Source organism: Misgurnus anguillicaudatus, chromosome 19, assembly GCF_027580225.2.
Source record: "Misgurnus anguillicaudatus chromosome 19, ASM2758022v2, whole genome shotgun sequence".
Lineage (NCBI taxonomy): Eukaryota > Metazoa > Chordata > Actinopteri > Cypriniformes > Cobitidae > Misgurnus > Misgurnus anguillicaudatus.
Window position 1 is genome coordinate 4,573,566 of NC_073355.2, and position 27,845 is coordinate 4,601,410.

The 27,845-nt window shown below is 36.8% G+C and overlaps 1 protein-coding gene across 2 annotated transcripts in view; it reads right to left on the reverse strand.

Annotated features, from left to right (window-relative positions):
• Positions 1 to 27,845, reverse strand: part of LOC129427380 (alpha-1,6-mannosylglycoprotein 6-beta-N-acetylglucosaminyltransferase B) — a 196,859-nt gene that overhangs the window by 83,716 nt on the left and 85,298 nt on the right. For both annotated transcript variants that reach the window (XM_055183826.2, XM_055183819.2), the window contains one exon: positions 21,577 to 21,746. In XM_055183826.2, coding sequence (XP_055039801.2) covers positions 21,577 to 21,746 — 170 coding nt within the window. The remainder of the gene's footprint in view (positions 1 to 21,576; positions 21,747 to 27,845) is intronic.

The window sequence follows — 27,845 nt, forward strand, 5'->3', positions numbered from 1 at the left end:
TAAGGTATTTAAGTTATTTCACATTGGGGCGGTTTCCTGGACAGGGATTAGCTTAATCCAGGACTAGGCCTTAGTTTAATATGGAAATATAACTAGTTTTAACAAACATGCCTTACTAAAAACATTACCTGTGTGAATTTTTTGGCAAAACAAAGGGCCCAGTTGTATTTTAAGATATGTAAGTGCAAGTTGTTTTCAGTTTGAACAGCTCTTAAAAATGTTTTAGTCTAGGACTAGTCTAATCCCTGTCCGGAAAACCGCCCCATAGTGTTAACACTTAATGACATTTAAATGGCAGATTAATGTAATGTTAACCCATAAAGCTAGGACGTTTCTTAAGTTTGATCATTATTCTGCTTTATGACAGATGTCATGATGTATTGGTTTATGTCAAGTTGTCATAACAAAGACATCTCAAATGCATTAAAAATGACATAATTGAACAAATGACACTTAATTACAGTTGTAATAAATGTGCATAAAATCTCCTTCATGTACATGACACATGTCATGTCATAATTATGGTGTCTTATGCACACCCCTTCAAGTAAAGTGTTACCAGCCGGTCTACAGTGCCAGCACGGAGAAGCAAGCCATTACAAAAGCTCACGCTATTACAAAAGCCCAAGCTATAAAACAGATTTCTCCTCTATATATCACTGAATGAGCCTTGTTTAAAGCCATAAGTTAAATACACAAAGCCACACATCAATTGAGTTCTCAATTAATACTGCACATTGTAAAGAGCCTACTGCTCATTTAATAAACTATAGAATGGCCCTAAAGGATACTTGAAATATATGACTTAGAAAATTAAACATAAACTAAAGCGGGACATTTGTTTACAAGCCACATGTCTGTGGATGCAATGTTGTTTCTAATGTAAATACTTTTGTAGGATTTTCAGTGTTTCTTACACAATACATGACAATGATACATTATGCCATAATGCACGGGTAATGCACAACGTTTTTGGAATTTACTTTTTTACTATGTGTCCAATACGTATAAATATGGTAGGCCAGGAATGTTAACATGATATTTGAGGGGGAGTATCTGAAATGGATTGTACTATAAAAATAGACCATCATGCGAAAATTATGACATCTCAAATGTACATAAAACCCTTAAAGGAGCCATACTATGCAAATGCACTTTGGACTGCACAATGTGTGTTGGCAGTGTGTGAACACAACCACCAAAATGAAAAAATCATTTTTTAATCCCCATTAAAAAGAAGTCTCATTAGACATGCTGTTTTGATTCTCTTGTTAATGTGAGGTCACAATGTCAAAGGGCGGCCCACGGCCAATGACTGACTGGTTAATTTTACCCAAAAGATTTTCTAAATGTGAAAAGTTTTAACAAGATAGAAAAAAGTGTGGGAGATCATGATGTTTAAAATATTTATAATCACTTCTAAATATGTTTGTGCGCAATATCAAACAGATTGTGGGTCTGTGGTATGTGGGCATGCTGTCTGAAGCTGTTACTTTATATTAACTCCCAAACAAATTTTCTCAGTCTATTAAACATCATCAGATCTGCACATCCGCTTTCTTACAGCTCACTATCTCAGCCGGTTGCTGTACTTGTTTGGGTTCAGCTGTCACAGTAGTTAACCCATTACAATTTTACATTTCTTTCCATTCATTTCAAGCCTCGCTGCTTCAAAATGGTCCTTCTGCCGCCAACTGAGCCCAATTTTGTATAAACTCTATTTAAAAGCTGTTTTAACTTATTAAACTCTGTGTAATCCCTTCTAGTTAAGGGATGCTACTTTTTTCCTGCCTTAAGAAGTGCAAACAGTCTTTCAAAAATGACAAAGAGCGTCCCTCCTCCTCCTGATGCAGTTTATGTTCTTTACAAGAACGTTTGTGTGTGTGCAAAAATACTAAAGCCTTATTACCTATAAAATAAAATGGGATATTTTAAGCCCCATAACAGCAGGACAGGTCTGCACTACGTTTCAAACATGTGTTTTCTTGACAAATGCAACAGATTACGCAGATTACAAGGGGGGCACTTGTGAATAGATGCACAATTGTGACAGGGTAAAAATCAAGAGAATTGCTGGTGTGTGGCACAGCAAGAATGAATGTGTCATAATGGAACAGCACAAGGCTGAATTTAGCAGACCGCAGTTCATTAACTCAACACTGCTACAAGCTTAATTGGATGCATGAATTCCAGCATGAAATCGCTGAGAAATCAAAGGGTTTGAATTTGCAGTTATGTAGTACAGGTATGTGAATAGTGCAAAAAATGAGTTCTACATAAACTCACCTAAATGATTATTAGGAACTCCATACTAATACTGTGTTTGACCCCCTTTCACATTCAGAACTGCCTTAATTCTATGTGGCATTGATTCAACAAGGTGCTGAAAGCATTCTTTAGAAATGTTGGCCCATATTGATAGGATAGCATCTTGCAGTTGATGGAGATTTGTGGGATGCACATACAGGGCACGAAGCTCTCGTTCCACCACATCCCAAAGATTCTCTATTGGTTTGAGATCTGGTGACTGTGGGGGCCATTTCAGTACAGTGAACTCATTGTCATGTTCAAGAAACCAATTTGAAATGATTCAAGCTTTGTGACATGGTGCATTATTCTGCTGGAAGTAGTCATCAGAGTATGGGTACATGGTGGTCATAAAGGGATGGACATGGTCAGTAACAATGCTCAGGTAGGCCGTGCCATTTAAACAATCCCCAATTGGCACTAAGAGCCTAAAGTGTGCCAAGAAAACATCCCCCACACCATTAAACCACCAGCCTGCACAGTGGTAACAAGGCATGATGGATCCATGTTTTCATTCTGTTCATGCCAAATTCTGACTCTACCATCTGAATGTCTCAACAGAACTCGAGACTCATCAGACCAGGCAACATTTTTCCAGTCTTCAATTGCCCAATTTTTGTGAGCTTGTGAAAATTGCAGCCTCTTTCTTCCATTTGTAGTGGAGATGAGTGGTACCCGGTGGGGTTTTCTGCTGTTGTAGCCCATCCTCCTCTGTGCATGTTGTGGCTTCACAAATGCTTTGCTGCATACCTCAGTTGTAACGAGTGGTTATTTCAGTCAAAGTTGCTCTTCTATCAGCTTGAATCAGTCGGCTCATTCTCCTCTGACCTCTGGCATCAACAAGGCAATTTCACCCACAGGACTGCCACATACTGGATGTTTTTCCCTTTTCACACCATTCTTTGTAAACCCTAGAAATGGTTGTGCATTAAAATCCCAGTAACTGAGCAGATTGTGAAATACTCAGACCGGCCCATCTGGCACCAACAACCATGCCACGCTCAAAATTGCTTAAATCACCTTTCTTTCATTCTTTCCATTTAGTTTGGAGTTCAGGAGATTGTCTTGACCAGGACCACACCCCTAAATGCACTGAAGCAACTGCCATATGAATGGTTGATTAGATAATTGCATTAATGAGAAATTGAACAGGTGTTCCTAATAAACCTTTAGGTGAGGGTACACATAAACATTGACAAAAAAGCAATGCTATATATTATAAAGTAAATTATAAAAATAAAGTTAGGAAAAGCAGGAAAGTTTAAATTAATTATTGTTTATTATGCAGCCCCCGAAAATAGTCCCCTTGGTAACTTTCAATAGCACGGGACTATTTTCGGGCACTGTGTAATATCATTGCGCCTGCTGCAGCCATGGTTCTAAAGCAAAGTCTTTGATTATTACGCCGGAATGAGAGTATTGTTCCTAGAAATATCAGCTTAGAAATTCACAACTTTTTATTTTCCATCAGTCTTAGTACACAATGTAACTACAGAAGTGTTAAGTTTTAAATAGAAAAAAATCTGATTCAATGGATTACGCTAAGCTATGCTAAAAGTGGTACCGCCAGACCCGGAGATCAGCTGAATGGATTCCAAAATGGAAAAAATCAAATGTTTAACTCTAGAGGGGCTGGAAAATTAACCTATTTTCAAAAAATGTGGACTGTACCTTTTAAGGTGCGTAACAAAAACAAACGCGCACTTCAGTTAGTGTGGTATAGATGTGATTAACATGTTTACATGGCCGCATACTGCGATTAAAAACGGCGTACGCCACCTGTTTTAATACGATTAGACTTACTGCGATTATGAGCTTAATCACATTATTTTTATCAAAGTATTGTGTTTACATAAGTTAATGTATAATTGCAATTTTGTCAAAATCCTCTTATAATCGCATTATGAGGGTGCATGTAAACATGGTCAGTAAAGCATTTTTTAATGAAACTAAATAAGAACCAATTTTCAGTTTTCAAACCCATAAAAAAATAATAATACTTTTTAAGCACTTTAATGTCACTGATAAAATGTGTCTGTGCACATACGTGTGTTAAAAGCGTGTGAGTGTTCTTCTCTCTCACATTAGTGTTGTTTCTTCAAGCATGTATTCAACATCAGTTTGAGGGTTTGTAGCAGGGTTCAGTATTAGGTCCCTATCTTATTCAGATGCATGTGGTGAGGATCAGGCCCACACTGAGATAAAGATTGGCCAAGCTCAATGCGGACGCACATATACAGAAAGCAGCATGTGCTCTGGTAATATACTGCTGAGTACAAAGATTTTATACACAGTGCCAAATCTATAAAAGCTGCACTAATCTCTGTCCTGAAATTACAGAAATCATGGGGGGAGATTGTGCAGTGTTAGTACCACTTCATTGTGACCCATGGGTCTATAAATATAGCTAAAAAAACTCAAAACAATCTTGTCAGACTTTAGAACTGCACATAGGGTCATTGGGGCTTCGATTGAAACAGCGGGGAGCAACAGAGCATTCAGTGTGACTTGTCATATGGAAGAGGATGGTGTGTTAGTGTCGGCTCATTGCACTTGAATCCGCTGAAACATATAGATGTGAGACACATTCTGACAAACAGTAATTCCAACAGGCATTTACTTAAAGAAAAATAAGATAAAAACACTCAAGGATATCTATACAATTTTTCAAGACTATCAAGCTTAAAAAATGTGTGAAATTCAATATGCTAAATACTCTGAAATATCCTTCCCGTAAGCTCACCAGCTCACTTTTACTGACATTTTAACAGTGAACTTTTTAAATGAGGAGGTTAGTTCTACTTTCCCCACAGATTATGTTTTCACACATGGGAATAAACTTTAAACACAGGCTCGATGGTCATACACCTTTGCCTACATTTCTGAATAACCTAAAATGCTCCAGGTACTGTACATATCACTGCATCATTCAATGGTTTGTCTACTAGAGGTGTTTGTTTTTGTCCATTTTGCTGTGGGATTTTCAATAGTTATAAAGAAGAAGAAGAAAAAAAAGTTTTATTAATATAGCGCCTTTCCATGGTTCAAGGCCGCTTCACGTAGTATTATACAGTACACTTACACTTCCACCTTTACAATACAACACATAAGACCATATACACAATACAAACACATTAGGACAGATTTAACAACATTATCCGTAATAAGTTTTGAAGAGATACGTTTTAATTTGGGTCTCAAAGGTAGACAAAGTTGGTATATTTTACGAAGTGAAAGGGGTATTCCATAATTTAGGAGCATTTGGAAGCACTAAAGGACCTACCGCCTACGGTGGACAGCCGAAAATGAGGAATGGACAAAAGACCAAGCACAGATGATCTGAGGGATCTGGCAGGTAAATAGGGGCAGAGAAGGTCAGACAGGTATGAAGGCGCAAGACCATGTAATGCCTTAAATGTGAGAAGCAATATATTAAAGTGGATGCATGATGCTACAGGTAGCCAGTGAAGATCATGCAGTAGTGGTGTAATGTGAGCAAAACGCCTGGTGGAGGTAAGAACTCTTGCTGCAGAGTTTTGAACATACTGTAACCTATGAGTTTTTCATGCAGACCAAGAAACAGTGCATTGCAATAGTCCAGTAATGTAATGTAGTAATGTGATCAATGCATGGGTTAAAAATTCATTGTTATCTAAAATGAGAGAAGGTCGAAGACGAGCAACATTATGGGGATGGAAAAATTAGTTTTTAACAACAGAAGAAATATGAGAGGCAAAAGATTACATACGGATAAAGAAGACTTAACATCAACACCATCAATTTCAAAGGACAGGTTCATCCTTTTGACTGAGGTACTAGACCCAATTACCAATATTTTTTAGTTTTGTTGTTATTTATTTTAAGAAAATTCAAGGACATCCAGTGCTTTATGTCCATGATACATGCTGTGAGTGAGTCAGGCAGGGATAGCCTATTAGAGCTGGTGATAAGGTAGATTTGGATGTCATCAGCATAGCAATGAAACTAGAGTGCATGCATGCGTATGATGTCACCAAGTGGAGAGATATAAATGATAAACAAAAGTGGACCTAGAACTGAACCTTGAGGAACACCCTGTGAAACTGGAGCAATTGCAGATTTATAAACCTCACACATACAGGTACACAAATTAAAACCCGCTTGTCCTTGTTAAGTAGAATTGTGGTGTTTGGTACATGTACACCATTCACACAGCACTTAGGTCCCAGAAAAAATGCCAAAGAGGCTTCTGTGTGAACACAAACACGTCCCATAAATGTTCTGGGATCGCTACAGTAAAGAGGACCTAGTAACATTGCCATAACATTCACGGAAAGCATTCTGTGTAAACAAAAGGCAGAAACAATGTCGTAAGGGGCGTGCCATAGTAAGGATGTGTGTGTCATCACAATAAGAAGTTAATGGTTTAGCTCTTTGACACAGGGATTTAAACACAGATCAACATTTATGACGAGAAATATTGGCAAAATGGACTGAAGAAAGGGGTAACTATCAGTGTGAAGCTGAGATCATTCACCAGCATGACAGGACAGCACATCACACACTCTTTATGATCTTGTCATAAATTAAAATGCACGTATATGTTTTCTTGAGAGAGAAGTAATGGATAATTAGCAAACTTCAGACACTGTGGAAAAAACTACCAAAGTGCAGGACTTTAAATACATCACGTGTCTTTGTGGGATCTTTACAGAATGTGTGTGAATCCACACACAGATTCCGGAAAATCGCTTGCAGTGTGAATAAACCAAAAATCAAATGATCCCAGACAAATCCCAGACGCATTTTCCATGTAATTTTCGTAATCTCTGTGTGAAAAGGGCTTTAGTCATATGTGCACAAAGTCGTTTTATGCCTAAGTGACTTAAGCTTTAATTTTTAACAAAACACTGCAGACTAAAACATACAGAGTTAGCATATGTGCTACCTGCCTTTAAAATTAATATGAATGCTAATGGACGGTTATCAAAGACCTCTTCTATTTAATTCTATATTATAAGTAGATCTAAGGGAAACCAGATTAAATAAGACAGAATGTACAACACTACCCATTTAAAGCTTCACATTGTAGAGTAAAATAAGTCTTTAGGCATTAAAGTTATTATCTTTCAATAAGACGGTTACTGTCTAAATAATAACTGAACTCCAGCCCCCTCATTAGCCATGAGCACTACACATGAACTACTCCGATACTTGATATTTCACTACTGAGTACACAGATTTAATAATGGAAATCTATTATTTGTACCACAGGCACAGATTTGTTTCCAGGTACAGTGCATTATTAGAAGTGTGTTGTGCATAATTTTGTGATAGGGGAAATATGCTTACAAACAGTTCATAATGGTATCATAAAAAATATGTTTGTGTCCATAAAAGATTTCACGTGCATGATATCGCTGTTATCTTTCTCCGGCACACATCGCTAGCGGCTGTGTAGCACTGCTTTCAACCGCTTCAGATCATAACATCCATACAACACTACAGTAATAGATGAAAAGAGAAACAGAGAAGACAGCTAGTGGCCTGTGGCACTAAAACACAACTAATGCAGCAGAGAGAGAAATCTTCTCTTTAGGGTTCGAGAGTGCATTCAAAGTAAAACTGAGCAGAACGTCTATGCCTCACTGGGTGCTATCTTTACTACAGAAAATAATGAGAGAGGTGAATGTTGTACCTCAATGAGGTTAAGACCCTATCCACACATACATGGGTATTTTCAAAAACGTACCTTTTTCTATGTGGTTTAAGCATTCGTCGACATGCAAACGCAGTTTCAGGTGACTGAAACAGAACTTTTTGGAAAACTCCTAGGGTGAAGATTTTTGGAAGCAGCGTTGTCATGTAACTGGTGAAACCAGGGCTGAGTCCAAAACTGCCTACTTCCATATAGAGTAGTTGAAAAGCAGTAGGTGATGCAAGTAGTATGTCCGAATTCATAGTATTATTAAATACTTGAGCTACTACTTCTTTTGGCAAGATTTCGAAGTGTTCATTCGATGAACCCTTTACTATCCCCTGATCCCCCGGGAAAGGAGTTATCCAATGAAGAAGAAGGAGATGCACTGTTTGACAAAAATGTCCAAAAGCGGTTACGCTGCTGTATTCAAATGCAACTGCATATATTTAACAGCGTTTATTTTGTGCTACCATACTTTTCGGTCTTTAAAGGTCCCATTTTTTCTGATCCAATTTTGCAAACTTTATTTAGTGTTGCTGTTAGTGCATAAATAATACCTGTGAAATTATAAAGCTCAAAGTTCACTGACAGGCGATATATTTTCTTTAACAGAATTCCTCTTTCAAAGCCTACAGTGAACAGCCAGTTTGGACTACAGCCCTCTACTTCCCCGGTTGAATGATGTCAATATTAGAGTTTTTGACTAAACTCCACTCACAGGTATACGTCAGTTGCCAGCTAAGCCCAAACGGCTCTAGTTAAGCTAAGCTGCTGTCGAATAACAACAGAGTAAACAAGCGCCACAATAAGAACTCAAAAAGACCTACTTTCACTAAAAGGTTGTTTTTAGAGCATTAGAGCAGAAGACACTTTGAGCTTCATCTTCCAGGTTTCAAAATTATTTTAAGTTTAAGTTAGAGAGGTTGAAGTACATTGGAATAAAACATTTTTTTGCATAACATAATTTTTATTACTAAAAAAAACGTAATGATTAATATGTGTGTGAAACGTAGAAATGCAACGATCACAAAGCCACAAGCCTAAAGAAGTTATGTTTCACGTTTGAGGTCAATAGGCCCAAAAATGTAAGACTAGTGCCTTTTCTAAATGCCAGTCAGCCCAAAAATAAAAGTCTTTGTTTACATGCATACACGTTCGTTCTTCTTATTTATCCTTATGTTAGCATATAAAATGCAGTTTCCACACCAGGAAATAAAACGTCACACAAAGATTGTTCTGTCTATCATTATTTTCCATGAAGTCATTGGAGGAATAAGCGAGTCAGATGACATCACAATATTTGACAGCGCTGTTTGGATATTATGTATTATACTCCTCACTACTTTTAGAAACAAAGTTTGACTGCGGATTTACTATGTGTTTAGCGGAACCTAAAGTGTAATCTCATATACAGTGTTACGACGTAAATAGTCATCAGTTTGTATATTATATTCTATTATAAGACGTTCATGCGAAATCTGATGTAAAAAAGACTATATATCTATATTTCATGGATTATACGCATTTGTGGGCAAAAATGGTCATTGGATGTATTCTATTAGACATATTTTATGGGTTATTCACACATCTGAAACAGACTGGATTCGACTCACGATCGTTATATTAACACAATGGTAAGAATTCCTGTTTATATTTAGCATGTTGTCATCTGGACTTCTGTCACAAAATACTACATTTATGATGCTAGAGCATCTGTATCTCAAAACAGAGACCATACACTGATGCTAAATCCGTAGACCTTTTAAACGATGTATAGTAATGTTAATATTATTAATGTGTGTAGACAGTAGGCTATATGAAGAGTTTGCAAAACGGGATAAATCCATTTTTTAACATTTTTGTCAAAACATGTTTATTATTATGTTATCATGTTATTATTTTGTTTTATGGTGCTACTTAGCTGTATTTTTTAAGTTATGAAGGTTTAAATAAAAACAAACCAACTGCAGTTGCATTGAAATTAATTGGAATATATATAAAATATAATATAATATATATATATATATATATATATATATATATATATATAATATATATAGTATTGTATATATATATATAGTATTGTTAGCAGCTTTAAAAAAACTGACGTCTTTCCGCCCCCGAGCTAGTGGGGGTCGAGAGGTTAAATGATATTTAATGTAAACATTCTTTAAAAGACTGAAGAAAACAGATGTGCTGATGGTGCTATAGTGCAGATAAATGCCCTATTAATTTAAAGTGTGGTGATTGACACTGAAACTGATGTCCCTTAACAGCAAAATTATCACTATTAACACCTTCCACAGGCTCGTTTTCTCCATGGGCTATGTGATGGTAATAGATGCTAACATCACAAGAGAACAGACAGACACTAGTGTGAGTCTACTTCACTGTCCCGACTGATCTGACTGCATTAAACAACATTAAAACGGCATTAATCTTCATTCTGTTACTCTCTCGTATGCAGTAATTATCAGTCTGTTTAAAGAAGATCCCTGATGGGACGTGACAGCTGTCTTGGGCTCTTTTGTCACTTCTAGAGTCTTGTACCAAATGGAATTACAGCATCCGTGACAAACTGTGTCTTCAAGTCATTTCTGCCCTTGAACCTGTTCTCCACAGACGCCTGGGACTACAAGCCACTAACCAACGTGATCTCATGATAATACTGTATGTGTGTATTTTTACGTAAAGTGTGGTTGTACTACACATCCATTTACTTACGTTTTAATACATAATGAAACGTATAATATTGATGTAATGACAGGACTAATACATTAATTATTTAGCCCTTTATAAGGCAATCTTGATCCCAGTTCTCATCAGTGACTGTAAACGTCAAATCTCGCATTCGTTATGAATTCAAATACTTTGCGCATCAAGAAGCTTCACGACGCTTTTCTTAACGGAGGTGATATCAAACCCCACTGCCTCTTGCATGGTACATCACAGCTTTGCAACATTGCCGTCTTTAACCGATATAGTTTTGAAATTTTAAATGCGCGACTTGACAGAGAGAAGTCAGATTAATGTTCTTGTAACTTTAATACTTCTCTGTACTTCGTATACTTCAGAGAGGACCGCGGCTGCAGCACATTGTAGTTTTAACCATATTGGTACTGTTTTGGAAATTTTGCAATAAATAAATGATTGCGATTACACTTGTCTGTCTGTTATGCTTTTTATTTCTAACATTACAATATTTTAATAAACAGTTTTGAGTAAGACTGTATTAGCAGCTTAAATTATCTTTTAAATGCTATATTGTTACTATTGTTACAAAAATGTTCCAACACTTTTCTGTCCATTATGTTGCATAATATAAAAAGAATACATTATATAAATGCAATAATACACTGATGTATTCTCTAAATGTATGAAACAGCTCTTTACCCTCCAGCAAACCCTTTCACCTGCAGCAATGTTAACTCTTTCCCCGCCAGCGTTTTTTCAAAAGTTTAATGTCTTCCAGAAAATGTTCTTCTTTAAATATATAAACAAACAATATGTCAGATGAAAGAACAGACCCCCTGCTTTCAAAAAAAAAAAAAACCGTTTCATCCTACCTTCATCAGTTCTCTTGTAATCACCTCTCAAACATGGGTAGGTTTCTTCAAAAACACCCAATTTTGAGCAAAAAGCTGAGATAATTCCATTTTTGCGAAGGACTTTTGATAGAGATCCCATTCAGAGCAATCTTTAAAACATACACGGAGTTCTTTCTCTTTCACGTGAGGCGCTACTTCCGGGTTGTATAAGTTGGAAAATAGGTGGAAAATAGCGGTATTGCGGAAAAGCGGAAAATCTCGTCATTGGCGGGGATGCGTTTTCTCTTAATTGACGTGGCGGCGAAAGAGTTAGTGCTGAATTTCCATCAATAGTTTGTGCAGGGTTCCCACACCTTAGTTAACTTCAAATTCAAGGACCTTTCAAGGACTTTCCAGGTCCAGTCCCCTTAAATTCAAGGAATAAATGTGGGGACACATTTTGAGTGAGAGCAAGGTTACTTCATGTTACCTTTTAAGTACATTGTTACAGTTTCCTTTTGAGGGAACTCGCACTGTGTCACTGCGGGGACACTTTGGGGACGCCTCCAGGGGTAAGTGGGTATATCAAATTCAACCAATGGTGAGGCTTAACAACAAAGACAGGGTAACGTGGGATCCAGGAAGTATATCGCTATCCGAAATATTTCCAAAGACGCAGGAAGTATGGCAAGGGAGACCCAGCGTCTCGTTCCCTTCTCAGGGAACAACAGTTACATACGTAACCCGAGACGTTTTCATGTGTCAAACACAACTATGCAAAAAAGCATTTTGGTATGAATCAACATTCGCATAGAGAAAATATAAGCATTTAAAGCAAACAGTTTACCATGTGTGCTTAAAAGGCTAGAAATGTTATGATATAATCCTACACTACACAGGGAATAATATGGATTTTTTTTCCAGAAAACTTCTTGCATAAAATAGATTCAAGCACTTGAGGACCCAGTCCCGGGTACAAAATTTTGTATTTTGACTCAAATAAAATATTCTTTTAATCTTTAATGGTCCATCATGGACCCCAGTAACACATATGAGATACTGTTTGAAAGCTTAGACTCTCTACTTTCTCCAGATATGCATCACTTTGAGAAATCTTTTACTGTAAGAAAGTTATTTACACTTAATTTACACTATCACCCCCCCCCCTAATTTTTTATATGATTTAATATTCAAATATTTCATATTTTTCAAGTATGACAAACATGGGCAAGTCTTATATCAAATGAAAGCTCTCATTCTCAGGAATAAGGCTACAGCGTTATTTTTGTTCTATTATCAACACATATCCAACAATAGTTGAATGAATAATAAGGTAAAAAATCGTCTTTTGTAAACATATGGGAAAATTGAGTGTGGACTGCCTCAGATAGCACAGATAGCCACAAATGATACACCATCTTTTCTCTTAGGTCCTACTCTAAAAAATGAGTCCATTCACAGCATTTTCTTTGGTTGTGTGCATGAATAATCCCTTGCTATTTATTATATGTGCAAAACAAAAAATTAATATTTATATGAAAAATGTATTTTCTGACACTTCAGTAAAATGAAAATAACTTTTGAATGCGACATGCTAAAGAGTTCATTCTTTTTTTGGGTGTTTACTGTCTGCTGCTGGTAACAACCAGAACTGTCTGCAGTCTGCTAGAGCACACAGAACAAGAGTTATACACTATCAAAGACAGTATTTACAACATAAAAAAGAAAATTTGGTGTTTCATCATATGAAAAACAACATAAATAACACTATTTGTCACAAACAGCAGCTTTTTATGTCTCTTCAAAGGGTTTTCTTTAAAATGATATAAAGCAATTGCATTTATTCCACTGTATGTGGTTATGGGAGCACTTCAAATGTTTTTAGGCAGAAATTGTATACAAAAAGGGTATTATTCCTCCCATCAGTTGGAGTAAAATAACTTTTGCATAGATTATGATAGAGAAAAAAATCTTTTTTCCTCTGTAAGCTGACAATTGCTGGAATCAAACAAAACTGTCTGCAGGGAGCTGAGGCACTCAAGGCCAGAGTTATACACTTTTAAATAAAAACTTTAGAAAAAAAACATCAAAAAGCGCCTATTTATTTTTGTGTTTATTAGAGGACTGACATCACATACAACCATGTTTAGCACTTTCAACAGTGTTTTATGTAATTTCAAAGGGTTTCCTGTAAAATGATACCAAACATTTGTATGTAAACCTCTGCATGTGGGTATGGGAAGCTTTTGAAATTGGGTAGGCCAAATCCAGGCGAAAATCCCCAAAATAGCTTCAGGGTGGAAGAACTTAAATGACCTGTATCTATGTATGTATATTTTCAAAAACATCCAAGGGCCTTGAATTTTTCCCCCAGAACCCTGTTTGTGGTTTCTATTACTGAATGCTTTAACACTATAGTGAGCTGCATGACTGGTCGAAATAAAAAATAAAAAAATGACAATTAGTAATCTATTTTGCTTTGGCTGTTGCAGTATAATTCAGCAAATCATGGAAACAATTCTCTTTGAATGCTAACAATTACTGATAGTTTACTATAATATTTTTTTATATCACTGTCTGTGGTGAACAAATGGTGAACTATGAAAATGTTCATGTCTCGAAGAGACTTTGTTGCTGGGGTAAACAGTTTAACATTACCAAGAACAAAAAAAAAACCAGACCATCAATGTCACTGTTTAGTAAGTGCATTAAAATTTGTCTCCCTCTACAAAAACAGAAAAAAAAAACACTTTGGATAAAAGCATCTACTATCCAATGTTAACATCTCAATCTTCTACAATACTTAAATTCTCAAGTGTGCAATGCAACAGACATTGTAATCTAGTAAAGAAAAGATTAGAAATGATGACTATCTGGTACTCTGTTTATATGAGCAATTTAGTTAATTCTGCTATACGAATGCAAAAGCAGTTGATTTGCAACTGGGGTACATTACAATATCATAATGACTTTGAGAAGACGCAGGAGACCTAGAGACCTAGTTAAAGGTGCGGCATACAAAAAACAACACGGTACACAAAAGCACACCACTGAAAACATTACAGCACATTTCTGCCAGAGGTGAAAACGGCAGATACCCATAATTCTCTGCACAACAAACAACCAATTATAAAGATTTACAAAGTTACACCAAGACACCACAAAATAAATTCATCTGACTAACGATCATTAAAAGATACACATAATCCTTCAGGGCACGGCTTGTGAACAGTAACTTTCATCCTGCTCTTGCAAAAAGAAAGATCAATTAAAGTCATGTGATCCACAGTCGACTCAAGCCCAAAGCATTGACTAGCCAATCAAAATCAGCTCGATTTTGAGATTAGGGCTGAAATTTATGGTAATGTCTGTGACTACTCAGAACGCGTCTCACAAGCACGCGCACTGCAAGTGCTATGGACACCAACTGTGAAACTAAGATCAGAGGGGGCTAAGATCAGAGGCTTTTTGTAGCAAAAAGGAAACAATGCAGACCAGCAGCTGCTGACTGCCATGGATCCACTTTGGATTCGGACCGGAGTCGTCTGCTTTCTGAAAAAGTGTGCTAGGCTTTAAGACAGGAAAGCATGAATGTTTTGAGAGCACACAGCCAGCAGGAATAAAGATGAGAACAGAGAGCGGTCACTTCGGTGGAGGTGAAAGTATTGTAAACCTCTCCAACAGCTGGAGGACAGACATCTACCTGTTCCCCAGACAGAGAAATAAAGAGAATGAAAGCCAATCAAAGGGTGTTGCATTAGTGAGACTCACGAGAGAGATTGTCTAATGGTTTCACACAGTCTGAATACATTGATCAGGAGATATTGATCAACCTAAGTCAGGTCAGTCTTGAGATCAGTTCGGATTGAGGTGTAAAAAAATTGTTCCCTTCCAAATTAAACTTTTGGTCCAATTCAGATGAGAAGAATCAAACTCTAGACACTGGAAAGTATTTGTCAAGTGTGTTATTCAGTTGGTTCTCAAAAAGAAGCATTTGGTTTCTTAGTATCACAGTTTCACATGGCAATTTATAGACAGATCAGATCATAAAATGAGTTCATTTTTTTTCTTTTTAAGAAAAGACTGTATGAGTTACATTTCATCTAACTTCAAAGCGGCGCATTGAAGGCGATTGAAGAGATATGAATCGGCAAGGCCCTCAACTCCAGCAGGCTAACACGAACAAATAGATAAAAGAATAACATCAAGACCCAGAACTAAAGCCAATGTCACGTCTTTTATTCGGGTAAATTGAATGACAAAACCAAAAGTTGAACTTTAAGTTTGAACTTTAAGGAAAGCAAGAACAACATTATCTATCGCCTGCTTAAGCTTTACTCATAGTGTCATCTGCTGAACAGAAAATGACAGAGAAGATATGTAAAAGCCCTGTGTCATGATGTGTCTTATTGCTGGCAAATGCTTTAACTCCATAAATGACATTACAGTGACCAAAGTTGACTATCCAGATTTTAATGTTACAGTAGATGTTGTTTTCGTCAACAATGATTTCATTAACGCACATTTTTTCATGACGATAACATGACGATGACTAGCTAAAAATGGCTCTAAGGTGACAAAAACATGACGAGACGCTTTCGAGTTTTCGTTGACGAGACGGAACTAAAATGATTATAAGTCTGACGTTCACAATGCTTGTCATTTCTGCCTATTTTGCGTGAAATCTGTCTGTTTTAGCTAAAAAGTATCAGCAATGCTGCCGCTTCCTATCCTTGTTTTGTGTACGTCCACCACACTGCTGCCACCATGCCCGCACGCGCACCAGATTTCACACAACAACAACACAGCTGAGGCTGTGGCGAGATCGAAGGTCCATGATGGTGACGCCAATAAACGGAAATGACAAGATGATTTATGGACATACTTTCAGTATAATCCATCAGAAAGAAAAACGTAAAACATAATTGGTAGACGACGGTAAATGTGGCCACAAACTAGGTGGGAAGAATACCACCAACCTCAAGCGGCACCTGAAGGCTCATCACGCTGATATATTTTTTAAAAGTAACTAACAGGTCACGCTGTTAAAGCCGCTCTATGCATTTTCGGCATTTTGTCAAACAGGGACCTCTAGAGTCGCTGGAGAATACTTGCAACTGTCGTAATTTCCCACTCTAGTACTCCGAAGATAATGTCCAGGTAATGTTTCACAATTTCATACAAATATTAGGCTACTGCATAGTCTACTAAACTACAGATGATGGTAATAGGATAATAAGAAGTTTATTCCAAGTGTAGAGTGCATATAATAATAAAGTACCGCGTTTGCTAGCTTATAGCGTTTTTACATGATTGCAGCTAAATCACACGTAAACATTACAAAATGCCATGACAAAGTTAATTGTGTATGTTGCATTATTTCATAACGTTGTTCGTTATAATGTCACTATACATGATACATGATTGCTATTTATCATAATAGTTTGCAAATTGTGCATGTTTACACTATTTACAACCTCTAGGCTTATTGACAACTGTTGTCATGATAATCACATGACATATTACAAGCAAGCGCAACAACATACAACATAGACCGCAAACACGTTTACAAATGAGAGATTTACTTACTAGTCCATCAACAAGATCGCCAGATCAGCATCCCATCCAGTGCTGTCTTTTAGCTCACGCCAACGAGTAAAAACATGACCGAGTGGGACTCTTGTCCGGTTCCTAACGTGGTCAGATTCTCTTTTCCTTTTCTTCCGAACGCGCTTTCTTAACTTTTAAATCGTTTAGCCTCACGTCTCAAATTCGCGCGTGCAGTTGTATTTATAGGCTTGATCGACAGCCGGATGACGTCAAAGTGCCGTCTCGGATCTTTCTCGCGGTACTTTGACGTCATCCGGCGGTCGGTTCTTGCAGCGCCACACGAAGTCGAACAAGCCTAACGTATGTGACGTCGTTGCCGTTCAAGTTTATAAGTGACTAAAACTAAAATGTGACTAAAACTAAAAAGCATTTTCATCTAAAAGACTAAGAATAAAACTAAAATGGCTGGCAAAAACAACACTGGTAGATACGACTGCGCTTCGTTTATGATCTTCACACACTATTTTACATGTGGACTAAAGTGTCCGCTTTCAACTTCCAGGTGTACTTACACTAATGCTTTATTTATTTTTCATTGTTTCTAATTCTTTGTGTGCTGGGTTTGTTTGTAGATTTTAATTATTTATACATTTGTATGTTGTGTTACTTTAATGAAAAGAACTGCACAGGAGAAGGTCAAACTGGTTGTTGTTGTTGTTGTTGAGTCTGAAATGAGACTGGAACCTGTTGTCATTGTGTTCTTATACGAATTCAAATTCACAGAAAGTCTCTTAGGACAGGAACATTTCTGTTTTTCTTCCTAAGATGTGTTTACATCAACAAAAATCTTCTGTGTGGTGAAGGGAGCTGAACAAACTCAAGGTAAGAAAGTCAGTTTTGGGTTCACGAACCCTAACAAATTCCACCCTGATGATGTGCACATCAAGTGATGTTTACAATGATTCACTTTTTCTCTGAGGATTTGAAGACCAAAAAATATGAACTGAAACAAATTTACACAGCAATAAAAAAACAGCAGCTGTGGTTAAATCCCCCTCAACATGAAGCCTACGGTCATGTTCAAGAAGACTGATGCATCTTATCCCGACGCAAACATTTAAGCTCAGTCCTGGGTTTTTGTAAGGTTATATCACTTTGTGTGATTACCTCATCAGACTTAGTCAGGACCCTATTGTTAAATGGAGGTAAAACTCTGTTTTCTTTTGTGTAGGTTTATTTTTTTGTTAGAGAGCTTTGTTTGATATGTTTGCCTAATCGTCTCCTGAATATTTGTTAACTGTAAGCGACTTTTGAACATTGGTCAATTTGGTGGTTAGTTTTCTTTTTCTGGATTAGATTTTTCAACAAAAATAATATCTTGGACCGAAGCAGTAAGCCAAAGAGGAAGTCAGCTATTTTGAGCTTTTGTCATTTCCAGGTTTAACTCTTTAGACCTGCGTCCACTGGAATGCACATTACACATGTGTTGTGGTCCAAACCAATAAAGATGCTGAACAACCAATCAAAATACGGCAGACTGATTAAACACCTGAAAAACCAGGTATAAAGGGGTTAAAGAACTCCTCCTAGAGTTTTTGTTGGATCATCATCATATTTGGCAAATCTCATCTTAAGGCCATTTTGATGCTTAATCGCAAAGGATTTGAGTCTACCTAAAAATATGTTTTGGTTCTGGCCAGACAAAGTTCGATGTTTGCTATGAAACAGAAAGTTGCTGGAACTAAAGCATACAGTGTCTGATCTGTCCCAAACTTCAGATGATTGATGAGAGTCCTGACCTGAACAGATCTACATGTCAATAGTCACTTATGGTCATAGCGCCACCAGCTGGCAACCGGAAGTGACATGATTTACATGCAATGTCCAATCTGAGTCCTGGACTGAATACATCAACATGGCAATATTCAGTTACAGTCAAAGCACCACCTACTGGCATCATGAACAGGCATGTTGTACATTAGCTTAAACATAAAGTGTTCTACTTCTACTACTACTTCTCCTCCTCCCACTACTACTTCTACTACTTCTCCTCCTCCTCCAACTATTACTTCTACTACTACTCCTCCTCCTCCTCCTCCTGCTACTGCTACTGCTACTACTACATACAACCTTGTAAAAAATGTCCTTCTGTCATGATATCCACACTGCTTTTCATGTGAAAGAGCTGTAAGAGTCCATGTGTATGTGTCTGCATCAGTGTGTTTGCTTTTGTGTCAACTACTTGACAAAACCAGACTCATTACATGCACAAACTCAAGCAGGCATCACCCCTAGGGTATTTTGTAATAGGCTTCTCTTCGGCTCTAAACAAATCCAACATCCATGACAAGTATAAATGAAGTGCATTAAAACCTTCTAAAGAGATTTTGTGTAAAACTACAGTAAATCCAGCCAGATTGTTGTGTAGTTTATAGGGCGTGTTCGAAAGTTTCGTGTGACAGGCTGCTTCACCCTTTAGCGCGCGTGCGACCGCTCGTAGATGATAGGAGAAGCAGTTGAGGGCGCGTGTGCGTTTGGAGGCAGATCATGCGTGGCTTCAAGTTCGGTCTATGTTTTCACTCCAAGAGCTCAAAAAGAATAGTTTCATAATGCGATGCATGCTTTGTTCAATAAACGATCTGACATCTCAGCATACAGGAATTCAAGATCCAACCTGAAGTAAGTGTCACAGTATTGTCTAATTATTTGAACACTATTAATGGTCATTTCACACACTGTCCGAGTTTTTTTTTTTGCCATATGCACTCTTGTGCAAGCGATGACAAAAGCTAGTGTAAGTTAAACCATACAAACAGCACGTTCACATCTGCACATTTCTATATAATTTCCCCACAACTAAACAAACTGAACAGCATAATGTAAGGACGTCTTGCATTTATACACAAATCCGGACACCTCACTAATGTGTAGAAAATTAAAACGGGATTGTACTTTATTTAAATCCTTCCTAAAGAATGAATGAATAAAATAAAAGAATAAAGTTTGATCTTAAAGAAACATGTATTATATATTATAATAAATGTAGAGTTGATTTGCACACACAGATAAGTTCCATATGAAATTCTAAAATTATCATTTTTATTAAGCTCCTGTTTATGTTCAGTCATTGCACTTTAAGGGCAATGAAAATAACCTATTCATATAAAAACATGATAACAAACAGACACACACGTTCTTTTTTGTTTACTGTTTGCATGTTAAAAGGCAGATGCTGACAAGTTTGTGTTGTGAATATGAAAATAAATACAGAGTTAACCGTCAGAAAAACATCTGTGTATGTTTGAGATTTTTTCTCAAATGACACGTTATGTGATGTTAATGTACCCATTGCAGGACTGAGAAAGGCTGCTTTACTTGTATATAAGCAGAACATATGAGACTTTTAAGGAGAGGTTTGTGAAAACCCTCCAAGTAGTCTGAAATTCAGTGCTTTTGAGCTACTTCTCTATCAGATCGGAAGTAACGAGTAACTAACTACTTGAGTAGTTTTTCATCTAATACTTTTTTACTCTTCCTAAAGTAAATAATTAGATTTGATACTTTTACTTTTACTTGAGTACATTTTTGTATAAATACTTGTACTTTTACTTGAGTACAGATTTTGAGTACTCTACCCACCTCTGGTTTTATCTTTTTTAGGTCCAAATTTTAACTCTAGTCTTTTATTGTATGTTGTAATAAGCTGTTTTATGATCAACATTACATTCAAAACTAAACTGCACTTGGGCTATTTAACAATATCATGTCTTACAACCGTAGTACATACATCCCTCCTACACACTTAAATTTATTGTTACTTCACCTTTTAATGCTTAATCCTGTTCTGTACACACACTTCAGTAATTTATTTACGGGATTGACAACCGCATTATACAACCGAATTAACTCCCGCTAAATGCAGGGAGTGACAATGTAGCATTAATTTAGGGGATTCACTCCCGCATTTAAATGCGGTTGTCACTTTCAAAAGTTTGCAGTGTGTACGAGGCCATAGTGATGATGCGAAGTACTGTCATTGAACAAACAAAACCAAAATGGGCTTTTCTGTTTTCATGACAGTCTAGTGGTTTTGCTTTTGTTAAGAGTTTTACCATGAGTACCTACTAAACCATGATAACCTACTAAACAAACGTTTAGTAGGTTAATGTATGCATTCATCAGCCTTATTTCAGCAACATCTAAAGTATATATTTGTAACTAACCATGCATAAACATCATTTACTTAAAAAAACATGTACATACATGTTACTCACATATTATTATTGTGTTATTAGAATGTTATATGATATTAGCCATCAATGTGTTTTAAGCAACTGGGAAAAGGCCAAATCTCAGAGCATGTCAAAACTTCTACAGTGCCTCAAAAAAAAAAACTAGACCCCAGAGGGTTAAGGTGTAGTGGGTCACATGCCCCTAGTATGAATGCACACCATGCTTCCAAATGTTTGTTTTTTTGTGTTGTGGTAGCCAAACAGCTACTGGTCGACTCACCCCTGCAGCTCTTTAACTGACAGTGAGATTTTGAGGTTATGGCCCAGCACATGGAGAGTGGTAAGGATGTCAGCCCATTGAACCATCTCTCCAAGTGGTCCCCCCTTCAACACTTTTGGACTGAACACATCACCAGATTCCTCTGTTAGAAAGCCCACATGCACCAAGATCTAAAAGAAAGAGTAAAGAAACCATCAAAGAGGTAAAGACATTTCGTTATTAACAGTAACACTTACTTAAGTTATAACTGAAAATATACAAAGCTGAGGTTAACAGCAGAGACCTGATGAAAATCGCATACAGCATTCCCTTAAAATCCACAACATTTCCTAATGCCACTACTCAAGGCTTTCTGTGTAATGGTTAAATACATTGTCATGGATTAGTGGTGAAAGTGTCAGCTGCTGTGGACTGCTTAGGAAATTAAACCATGTTAGCAGGTTATGATATTTATATGTTTAATATTAATTTAGGTATTAATATAAATTAAAAATGTAACTTTTTTAATAATACAAATATTTACTTAAATTAAATGTTATTTTACATTAAATTCTTTTAACTGCACTATGAAGCACACTGTATTACAGAAATTAATTTGTCAGGCTCAAGGTAAAGCACAGTACAAAATGCAAACTAAATCTATTGGTGGTAAATCATGATACCCGCCAGCCAGATAAAAAAGGATCCAAATGAAAAGACAAACACATCAGGGCATCCAAACAAATTTATTTTGACTTCAGAATCAAACACAAAGGAACACAGAACATTTGACATTATCTGAAACATTGTCTGTTTTGCAATGTTTCAGATGAATAACTGTCAAAACAGAATACATAAATAAAGAATAAATTAATAATTTTCATTCCTTATTTATGAATTGTTCATGCTGCGCATATGTAACGTCTTTTGAAAAATAAACAAATAATTCTTAAACCCATAAATATTTAATAAAAATTATATTCCTTTTTATAAAGATTACAAACTGCAATATACCGGGCTTATTATACGCAAAAATATTTAAAAAAAATCATTTTGGTTACATTAATAAGTTTTTTTTATTATGATTGTATAATCAATTCAAGCGATACTGGATGCCAGTGTCTTTAATGAAGACTTATGTCCTTTCTAAAAATTTTAAAAATCTGTTTGGTCTAAACATACAGTACATATGTTTAATAAAAATCTGTGGACAAAATGTTTGAGCTATTTTTTAATTTCTGTCACACAAAACGAAAAAGAATGAAAGAGCCCATGAAAGTACACTGTCAGAAAAAAAGGTTACAAAATTTTACCTTTTTCTCTCACTAGGTTGGTACCCTTGTTTTGTACATGTATGGGTATACAACGCATTGAAATGTTGTACCTTTTGGGGTACAATATTATACCCTTGTGTACCTTAAGGAACAATTGTGTACCAGTTAAGCTTTAGGGGTACAAAACAGTTAACTGTACCTTTAAAGGTACACAGCATTGTATTATGTTTAGTATGTACCTGTAAAGGTACAAAATAGTAGGGTACCACCCCAGTGACAGAAAAGGTACAGTTTTAAACCTTTTTTTCTGACAGTGTAATTGATGTCTGTGTCTAAAGTGTCGTGAAATTTAATGATAACTTGACTATGTAGTTTGATAATACTACAAAGGTATTTTAAAGGTGCAGTGTGTAATTTTTAGAAGGATCTCTTGACATAAATGAAAAAATATTATACAAAACTATATTATCAGGGGTGTATAAAGACCTTTCATAATGCACTGTTATGTTTTTATTACCTTAGAATGAGATGTTTTTATCTACATACACCGAGGGTTCCCTTACATGGAAGTCACCTTTTTGTGCCTCCATGTTTCTACAGAAGCCCTTAACGGACAATTTTTTTTACCAAGTTGTCTCCGACGATGACATGTTTGTCCGGTGGCGGCTAACGTAGCTTCTCTATGCGTTTCAAAAACGCGGGGTGAGCATTAGACTGAGCCGTTGGTTGCAATGCGCAACCTCACCACTAGATGCCACAAAAATGTACACACTGCACCTTTAAAGAAGAATTTCATTTGTACCAACATCTATCCAGGCTCCAGATGCCTTGTTAAAGATCCATGTAAACTGTAAAGTCTAGATATAGTCATGAAATTTAAGTTCTGACTGCTGAGTTCCTCATTGTGTTTGTCAAATGAATGACTGACATTTACAACCAAAACATTTTATTCAGAAAACAATCAAACCCAAGTAAAATTATCAATCACAATCTGCCCTTCTGGAGTAGACAGTAACAAGACATAATGCAACATAAACTTTAAAAATTAGACTGTAAACTTTAAACAATGCTGAATTATTTTTGTTGGGTTAGATTAACCACAATAGCTTATACCTGACACAGGAATGGGTTAAAAAAACAGCATAGGTTAAATATAACCCAACAGGTTGAGTTAGTGCCTTTTTGACCCAGCGTTGGGCTGAACATAACCCACCATTTCTTAGACTGTAGTAAATATTCACTGGAGCAGCAACATTACTTCTAATTTCTGTGAATCTGTCCTAACACAAGTCCTGATTTGAAAAGTAATGAAAATGATGCAGTCTTTGTCCTAAAGATTAATTGAGGCCAAGTCACTGAACGATTTAATGAATCAACAGTAATATGCAGTAATCTGTACAGAGTAGAGCCCCAGAAAAGTGAGCAAATGTCTCTTGAATTTTCCCTATTTCTAACTATTTCTCCATAATGGCAGTTTATTAGTCTCAGTAATTTAGTAAAAAAGTTAAAACAAAACGTAACAAAACTAGATCACTTAAAATCAACCATTTACACAGAAAACAGACGAAACTGTAATGCACATACCCCTGTACTGTTAACAGATATTGGTTCTTGCATAAAGATGCAGAATTGTTTATCTGTCTGTCACATGATCACTTGGCTGTGGAGTCGATTGAAACGTAGGCTAGTGAGAGATCTGCAAATCCCCAGGCTGAGCATCAGTCGAGCGCTGGTTTTGTCATGCATTAACTAGTGGAAGATTTGTAAACACCCCAGGGCAGCGATGAAAAAAGCAGTGCTTTAAGCAATCTACTGTTCCAGGATCAGCTGTTGCTAACGAGGCCCAGATACAAAACATTACTGCTGCTCTCGTATATCATGCAGATGAGGGATTGGAGCATTTACACTGCAATTCAGTAAATGCTGAAAGCACTCAGTTAGTAAACGTGTTTTTGCCATCCAGGAATATTTCACAATACTTGACACCGTTTACACCCCTACACTTGAGCACTTGAGTAAGTATGGATGACTATAACATATCATCTCATCTACAGTATATAAATAAAGGCTACAGTGTATATTTTTTATGTATCAATGCCTTTTCAATTTAAAACAAAATCCAATGAACTTTTTTAAAATTAGAAATTGCTTCATATTTTTCAGAATTTGGCCCAAGACACGGCATTTGACAAATACATACACTGTCAAAAATAAAGGTACAAAGCTGTCACTGGGGCAGTACCCTTTAAAAAAGGTCCTTGTACCATTTAGGTACAAATATGTATTTTTGACCTGCCAATATGTATCTTTGATGTACTAATATGCACTCTTTAGGTACAAAGGTGTACTTTTTTGAAGGGTACTGTCTCAGTGACAACTTTTGTACCTTTATTTCTGAGAGTGTAGTGTGGTGCAGTTTTAGCCAACGTCAGTTTCAAATAAGTGCCTCAAATACTATAAATATTACTAAATAATAACATACTAAAGCTTAAAGATCTCATTTACATCATGGATGAATTGGTAGACTATGTGAGAATGCTGAAAACCAGCTTACAGAGAGAGAGAGAGAGAGAAACAGAGAGAGAGAGAGAGAGAGAGAGATATATTGAGTATGTTTGCATGCACATAATAAGCGGATAACTATCAAAAATCTGCTTATTATAAAAAACAGTTTTCATGCGTTTACTAAAGCAGCGAAATGCGTTTACATGGGAGATTTGTCAGGTTTCTCGCAGGTAGTGACGTCATCGCCTATAGTACATAATAGTTGATCAAAAAGCCGACGGCATATCTGTCTTAAGCTATATTGTTTTATCTCTTTTCGTGTCTCCAGAACCTGTAAATATAAGACTTTGATGCATTACTTTGCTCTGACTACCGCGTCTGACGTCTATCTTTTACACGCGGAGACATGCTCACATGGACAAAACATGAGAGCCGGTTAAGGTGTTTACATGTCGAACGGTTTTTGTTTACGCCGTTTATGGGCTTTCTCCGATTAAAGAAAACCGTTTTACGCGTTTACATGACCCCACGTGTTATCAGTTTATTAAGCATAATCGTCGTAAGACTGTGCATGTAAACGCACTCACTAATAGTTGTAACCTTTATATCAAATATGATGGATTCTTTGCATTGACTTGTCTGCTGTAAAAGTGATACATATGTTTTGTTCTGTTAAACTGCAGAAGACAGATGAACATAAAACTAGGTTAAACAAACAGCTTTAATCAACTTTTGCACTTTAATATGACAACTGTAAATGCAACAAAATCTAAAAAATTGAAAAAAAAAGCTGCAAATGTAACTGTAACGTTCACACGCCCTGCCACCGATGCTATAGAAAAAGAGTAGTGGACGTTCTGATGCTCGAATGCATTCTCAGGAATCCTCTCAAGGGAAGTATCTCTGATTGATTGCCGCCGAACAGTAAGGGGCCGTTCACATGTCACCCCTAAAAATTAGTGGAAAACACTAGGCACGTAGGCTTTTGTCACGACATGCGGTGAGGTTGCGGCATTCTGAAAAGTTGAAATGGTTTTAACTCAATGCGGTTTGGACTCGTCTGGAAAAAACGACCTCATCGTGACCATATATATGTAAATAAAGGCTAGATGTCTCACCCGTGCTGCTGGCCAATGGAGGTCGACGTCCGCACCTGGCGGCCATTTTGTCTCAGTCAGCTCGCTCACTCATAGCATTGTGTTTTAATGGTGCATGTGCTTTTAAATAACTATAACTTAGGGTGTTTTCACACCTAGTTCATTTGAGCCCTCCAAACGCTCTCAGAGCAGTTCAGGGTGTATGTGCACAAACCAAGTGATCTCAGACCCCCCTAAAAGGACCCAAAAGCGAACCGAACTCAGACCACTTCTGGAGGTGGTCTGAGCACGGTTCGCTTTTGGGTTCGTTTGTGGTTTGATTTCTTTTTGATATGTGAAATCAATGAGGTCCCGGTCCTTTTCGCGTGTGGTTTTGACATTCAATCAAAATAAACTGCTGCACAGAAAGCTGGGGTCTGAGTTCTTATGAAGTTGTGATGTGAACAAGAAAGGGTCTGAGATCACTTCAGTTCTGAAGAGGACCAAAAAAAGAACTGGGTCCTCTTTTGAGTCCACTATATTGTGAACACCAAAAGGACTGAGGTCACATTCGGCTAGTCCCTTTTCTGGTTCACTTTAAGTGAACTGAGTTTGGTTCTTTTAAAATGAACTATATGTGAAAACACCCTTAGACACAATTTTTTACCGATTTTCAAATGGTTTGGTTTGTTATGAACGTCAGAGATGTATCCATGAAACTGTATACTTATAAAAAATGTTCATGAAACATGTTCAAGCATCCAGAATTATAGCTACGTTAATAAAGTTTTTAAGAAATCAAACCATTTGAAAATCTGTAGAAAATTGAGCAAGTAATGGTTATTTAAAAGTGCATGCACCATTAAAACACAATGCTACGAATGAGCGAGCTGACTGTGACAAGATGGCCGCCAGTGATTACGTTAGAGACTCCACCGTAAGACATCTAGCCTTTATTATATGGTCTCGACCGCGTCACTTCTATTATGAGCGTGCAAACTGAGCGCCTACATTTGAAATAACGAACTTGAGCGTGCCAAAGACGCAATATGTGAATAACCCGTAAGACTGCTCAAAGTCAGTCTACAATGCATTTGTGAAAACGCAGACTTACTTTATAAGCACCAAAAGTATTCTTGACACTTCTGTATTTTATATGTAATGCATAATAAAACTTGCTTGTCTCATCTTAACACAAGTGATGTGTTCAGCAATTCAGGATGCTCGGACGTGAACATGCATTTTAGGGAGGTTTTTAGAGGTATTTATAAACAATGAATGTCATCTCTGTCTGAAACAAATGACACACTGTCTCTGTAAAACAAACATCATCCATCTTGAGACTGAGTGTAAGGGAGAATTCAGCCTCTCAAAAGTAATTACACATGCAAAAGCATATCTGTAAAACAGAGCAATGATGGGAAACGCAGCGACT